We start from the raw sequence: 6504 nt of genomic DNA, 5'->3' as shown, positions 1-6504 counted from the left end.
AAAAAATGGCCCCTAATGGACTTAACATTGAGTTTGACCTCAATTGTTTTATTGCAGATTTTTAATTTTTGGGCTGATTAACTAATTTATTATCTGTTTTTTATTCAAATATATATATGGGGATTGATTAAGATTAGAATGATCGTTACTGGTGGTATGTAGCGGATTATATACAATATATACATTTTAATCCTTTTAAATATTTTTATATATTTTAAATATATGTATTGTTATTATGTAATTTTATGTAATTTTATGTAAATTTACTATTGCCCACTAGGGGGGGTGATGGTTTTGTCTATATTTCTATTCCTTCCCTAGTTGTTTTTTATTGTTATAAGTAAAATGGGTATCTGCCTGTCTTTTGGTGTTTTGGCCACTGGAGGCAAAACACTAGAGACAATAATGATTGTTGTGATATTCATATCAGCGATCGATTAATTGTCTTTCAAGTATTTTAATAGTTTTAAATGCTGTATGTCTATATTAAAAGCTTGTGATATTCACATTATTATTTTGTCAAAGCTGTACAAGTAAGCCGACAATGATGTGAAAGATTATCCTCCGCTCTTGCCTCCATGGTCAGTCTGCATAAAAAGGCAGCTGACATGGTCACATGGCAACCCATGAATAAGTCGCGTGTCTAGTGACGATACGCGTGGGGGAGGAGCCGAGTGACGCGACCATCCACCTGAGGAGATCGTCTAAGCACTGAGCGGCGTTCGTACTACTTTACAGCAGAGCCTAATGTGATCGAGGCTTCCGTGAGTGCAATCGCTGTATTGCATTGGTTTTCTTCCTTATCCATACGTTATTTGCACCATATCTGTGTTTTTCTCTTTTTTGCATGAGCGGCACTGTCCTGAAGTGAAAAGTTACATAGGAGAAAAGTCTGTAAACTTGGAACTATCCCATGAATATTGGACTGTGGTGTGTCTATTTTTTCCATGTGACAGAGGTTGTACTGACTTGCTGCAGTTGCCCATGAAGATTGCATGCTGGTCTTAATAGGGATTTATTCCTAGCACTTCACTGGCACTTCACTGGATGATTTATTATATTGTCTATTTTTTGCACTTGTGATCCCTTTTGTATTAAGGTTTACAAGGGGGTCTCTCTTCTTATGTAATTTTGTACGTAGAAATAAGTTATTATCAGCGCAACACACCTAATTTATCCCTTTCAAACTATGCTGTTGGCGGAGCTCTCACCCCTTTCTCGGCATCCCTCAAAATCTAGTCACAAAATGAAAGCAGGCAAGTTTGAATTTGGAAGGGTGCATACATACTACTACTATACCCACCTTTTGATTTAAAAATCACATTTCTTACATCAGCTTCCTCAGAAGCTGATGTAACCTTCAGAACCTTCAGAACCTGATCAGAACCTTCACATGACAGTTTCCCCTTCACAATTATGTTCTGATCTGAACCCCCTTCACAGTGGTAAATTTCACCCACCTTCACAGCACATGTGAACAGCTGTGTTCTCTGTCCCACCCTGCAACTTGACCCACCTTCACCTAACAGCCCCACGCAGCTCTGCCCCCGTCACAATTCAGCATCCACAGCTCTGACCTTGCTACCTTGCTTGGGCACACAGAACCGTAGACACAATAAATACTATAGTGGGTGGAGCAGAAGTTGCTGAAGTTATCCAGCATAATGTTGTTTGTTAGGGCCGCATAGCAACCAACCAATCACCTGCTGGTTAATTTTAAAAAGTTCTCTTCAGCTGCTCTATTGCTGCCCACTATTTTGCATTGCTATTTTTTCGGCTCACTGTGCATAACGAGCCTTCTGCTCTCGACTGTGATAGTGAAAGCTGAGTAGCCAGGGAGACAGAAACGGCACCTAATTGTCTCAACTGTGACGGTCTGCATGGCACAGTGACTTGGTCCAAGTAGTAAATAGCAGTTCATTAGATATCCTTTGTGTTGGGTACTCACCACCAGAATGTTGTTGATAGGATGTACTTGGAGTTGGAGCTGATCCTTCCAAGGATGATGTTTCTTGATCTGGAAAACATGAATGTAAAAAAATAAAAATAAAAGTCATACATGTGTAGTCATCATAAACAATAAGATAGCTTTACAAATATATTATAACTGCAATATATATAAATTATAATGATATATTTAATTTTCCTCACCACCAGCTCTATGATTTTGACCCCTGCTGCTGAATCCAGGGACATCCTCTGCCAGAAGGACATCTCTTAGCTCCGCCTCCCACTCTCGCAACTTGATAGGCTTTCCTCGGTTTTGTCCTAGTCGAAGCCTCTGCATCTTCTTTGTAACCGTTGCCCGACAATCATAGAACCTGCAAATGTACATAAACATTACAATTACATTAATAAAAAAACAAATACTTAGATTAATGTTTTTTGAAAACCACATTTCTTTTCACATTGTGATGGTTATATGTATACTGTTCAGCATGTGGCTGTGACAAATAAATTTTTTGGTTACGTTGAACTGTTACTTTTTTGTTATTGACTACAAAACTGTGTATTTTTTACACAAGAGTGAAAGAATATTTTAATATTAATTACCTGTGTCTGACGCCATTGGTGGGCCTGTGAAACTTGGAGACCGCATTCACGGAGTCCCGGACTCGTTCCCAGGCTGCTGACTTCTCAGATGCTGGCACGGATTGGCAGAAGAGTGTCACTTTTTCTTTTGATACTGCAGCAACCAATGCAGCATTCTCCTCTTTGGTATATATGGGTCCCCTTGATTTCTGTCTCTTGGTTCGCTTGTTCTGCTGCACATCTGAGTCCGCACTATCTGACATAGGAGGGGCCACATGTCTCCTTTCTTTGCCATGCTCCCGCTCCACTACACCTCCACATTCCCTTCCATGCCTCGGCTTCACTCCACACCAATCCTCCCCTCCCCGCCTCCTCTCCCCTCCATGCCTTTCCTCCACTACCCTCCTCTCCTCCCTTTCACGCCTCTTCTCTCCTCCACGCCTTTCCTCCACTACCCTCCTCTCCTCCCTTTCACGCCTCCTCTCTCCTCCACGCCTTTCCTCCACTACGCTCCTCTCCTCCACTCCACTACTCTCCTCCACGCCACTCCTCTCTTCCCCTCCATGCCTCCTCTTCTCTCCATGCCTCCTCTTCTCTCCATGCCTCCTCTTCCCTCCATGCCTACTCTCCCCTCCATGCCTCTCCTCGACTCTACTCCTCTCCTCTCCTCCACACCTGTCCTCCACTCCACTCCTCTCTTCCCCTCCACGCCTCCTCTTCCCTCCATGCCTCTTCTCCCCTCCATGCCTCTCCTCCACCACACTCATCTCATCTGCTCCACACCTCTCCTCCACTTCACTCTCAGTCACACCAACAAGTCTCACATCAACACACTGACTAACACCAACATTCTCACTCTCAGTCTCAACACTCACATGTCCATTCTCACTCCTATACATGATTTTAATTGCCCAAAAGATAGCAAACCAGTGAAACCACCACACAAAAACAAGTCGAAATTCGACAAGCCCACCTCTGCCCTGCTCTCTGTTCCTCCCTCGCCAAACCACGCACTCATACACCGTCTCAAAATGGAGTCCAGGGGCGGAGGCTATAAGCCGCGCATCGAAAACGAAAGTAAAGTATGACATTTTCGAATGGTTAAGATTTGCTGCGATGTACTTACGAAAGTACGAATGATTTACAACACACATTAGCAGCGTTAGCGGAGCAATTCTGACACATTGCGTAAAATAACGAATTAAGGCCCGATTACAAATTTACTAAAACAATCTTACGAAAGTAATAATCAGTCAGTATCAGTAAGACCGTCAAGTAGTCTATCGCAGCCAAGTTAGATTTACAAAATTACAATGAGTAGTGTGTTGAATCAACGTAAAATGTATTTTAACTGAATTACGAATGCACTAAGATCTACTAAAGCACGTTTTTACAATCGAATGAAACAAGACACGAAAATACGAATGATGATAAAACAACGAAGATCTATTTCCTACGAAAATACGAATGCGGCACGATGGTAAATATAATGTAAATACGAATCTAAAAAAACGAAAAATATACCAACGTAAAAACGAATAAACAAATAAATTCATTCAAAAAATACGAACGAAGCAGAATACAAAACATAACGAAAATACGAATCTCGATTCAACGAAAAATAAACTAACAAAAAAAAACGGAAACGGAAAAAAGAGTGTTACGAAAATACTAAAGAGTACGAATACGATAACTAACGTCTTACGAAATTACGACTCGTTACGAATCACGATAAACGAACAGAAACGAAACAGAAATAAACGAAAATTTTTGCTGTGCACATGTCTAGCACTAAGTAACTGCATGTACTGTCACATACCGTGCAGAGTGTCCTAAAAACTGTAGAATGTGGGGCGTCCTTTTATGCAAACAATAAATTCAGTTCCATTTTTCGACAATAAGTATGATAGACATCCAAGTAGCCAATACTGAGGTCTCGTACACACGACCGTTTTCCTCGGGAAAATCCATCAAGAAAAATGCTGGCAGGGCATTTTTGCAGAGAAAAACGGTTGTGCGTATATTTTTCATCAAGAAAACTGTCGTGGATCTCGACGAGAAAAAAAGAGAACATGCTCTCTTTTTTCTCGTCGGGAGTCTGAATTTCCTTGTAGTGTTTCTCGTCGGGCTGGTTTACGACGAGAAACATATTTGTGTGTATGCTTAGAAACCCAAACATGCTCAGAATAAAGTATGAGACAAGAGCGCACCTTCAGTAAAAGTAGCGTTCGTAATGGAGATAGCACATTCGTCACGCTGTAACAGACTGAAAATCGCGAATCGTCTCTCACCAAACTTTTACTTAACACGCAGTAACATGAGATTAGCAAAAGCAGCCCCAAGGGTGGCGCCAGTGGAATCAAACTTCCCCTTTATAGTGCCGTCGTACGTGTTGTACGTCACCGCGTTTTGAGAATGACGAGATTTTGTCTTGACAGTGTGTATGCAAGGAAAGCTTGACAAGATTCTTGACAAGCCTGACAAGAACCTCGTCGAGGAAAACAACGTTTCTTTTACAACGAGATTCTCGGTCGTGTGTACGACGCCTAAGTATTAGATCCCAAGGGAAGTTGATTAAAATCTGATTGCAAGGGATGAATACTTTTTTTTTATATAGAGTGCCTAGGTTTAAGACCTTTGGGGACACTCTGCAAGCTATGTGACAGCACATGCAGGAAGCTGTTTTAGGCTGCCTTCACACTGAGTTTTTCAAGTGATTTTGCATAAAAAAAATGCCTGAAAAGCTCAAAAAAAGGTTTCTCTTTAAAATCAATGACTGTGTTCACACTGGGGCGGTGCGCTTCTGTTGCGGTGAAAACCCCCCAGCTTGCAGCATTTTTGAAGCTTTTTTGGGGAGTTAAAAAAATGCTTCAAAAACGCGTTTTTGAGTCAGATGTTCTTTAAAAACCTCACAACAAATGCTGTAAAAAGGCAGCAAAAATGCTAAATTAACACATGGGTTTTTTACTGGCAGCTTTGAAGCGAATCAGTGTGAACATTTCGTGTTGACCGTAAAGTGAATAACTCAACACCAAGTTCACTATATGGACCCCTTATATATTTGTACATGTTGATCATATCCCCCCCTAATCTCCTCTTCTCAAGAGTGAATAAATTCAGTTCCTTTAATCTTTTCTCATAGCTGAGCTCCTCCATGCCTCTTATCAGTTTGGTTGCCCTTCTCTGCACTTTCTCCAGTTCCCCAATATCCTTTTTGAGAACTGGTGCCCAAAACTGAACTGCATTTTCCAGGTGAGGTCTTACTAATGATTTGTACAGGGGCAAAATTATCTCTCTCTCTCTGGAGTCCATACCTCTCTTATTACAAGAAAGGACTTTGCTTGCTTTGGAAATCGCAGCTTGGCATTGCATGCCATTATTGAGCTTATGATCTACCAAAACCCCCAGATCCTTCTCCACTACGGATCCCTCCAGTTGTACTCCCCCTAGTATGTATGATGCATGCATATTCTTAGCCCCCAAGTGCACAACTTTACATTTATCAACATTAAACCTCATCTGCCACATAGTCGCCCAATTAGACAGAGCATTGAGGTCGGCTTGTAAATTGGAGACATCCTGCAAGGACGTTATGCCACTGCATAGCTTGGTGTCATCTGCAAAGACAGAAATGTTACTTTTGATCTCAGACCCAATATCATTTATAAAGATATTAAAAAGTAAGGGTCCCAACACTGAACCTTGGGGTACACCACTGATAACCTTAGAACATTCAGAGTAAGAGTCATTAACCACTACTCTCTGAATTCTGTCTTTTAGACAGTTTTCTATCCATTTACACACTGATATTTCCAATCCTGTAGACTTTACCTTACACATAAGCTGTGTGTGGGGAACTGTATCAAACGCTTTTGCAAAATCCAGGTATACTACATCCACTGCCACGCCTCTGTCCAAGGTTTTACTTACCTCTTCATAAAAAGAAATCAGGTTTGTCTAAGTTGCCTGCTG

General features: G+C 41.3%; 1 protein-coding gene and 1 long non-coding RNA gene across 5 annotated transcripts in view; one reads left to right on the top strand and one right to left on the bottom strand.

The window, feature by feature from the left end:
- Positions 1 to 2482, top strand: part of LOC120928885 — a 15947-nt gene extending 13465 nt beyond the window's left edge. For all 4 annotated transcript variants that reach the window (XR_005747323.1, XR_005747324.1, XR_005747321.1 and 1 more), the window contains one exon: positions 2158 to 2482. This is a non-coding gene — a long non-coding RNA (uncharacterized LOC120928885). The remainder of the gene's footprint in view (positions 1 to 2157) is intronic.
- Positions 1 to 2940, bottom strand: part of LOC120928875 — a 13497-nt gene extending 10557 nt beyond the window's left edge. Inside the window, exons 1-3 of the mRNA XM_040339939.1 lie at positions 2554 to 2940; positions 2152 to 2321; positions 1949 to 2017 (exon numbers count right to left, since the gene is read on the bottom strand). Coding sequence (XP_040195873.1) covers positions 1949 to 2017; positions 2152 to 2321; positions 2554 to 2795 — 481 coding nt within the window. The 5' untranslated portion in view covers positions 2796 to 2940. The remainder of the gene's footprint in view (positions 1 to 1948; positions 2018 to 2151; positions 2322 to 2553) is intronic.
- Between the last annotated feature and the right edge of the window lie 3564 nt (positions 2941 to 6504).

This window comes from Rana temporaria, chromosome 1 (assembly GCF_905171775.1).
Source record: "Rana temporaria chromosome 1, aRanTem1.1, whole genome shotgun sequence".
Taxonomy (NCBI): Eukaryota; Metazoa; Chordata; class Amphibia; order Anura; family Ranidae; genus Rana; species Rana temporaria.
Note: the sequence above shows the minus strand (reverse complement) of the source record. Positions and strands in the feature narration are given on the sequence as shown.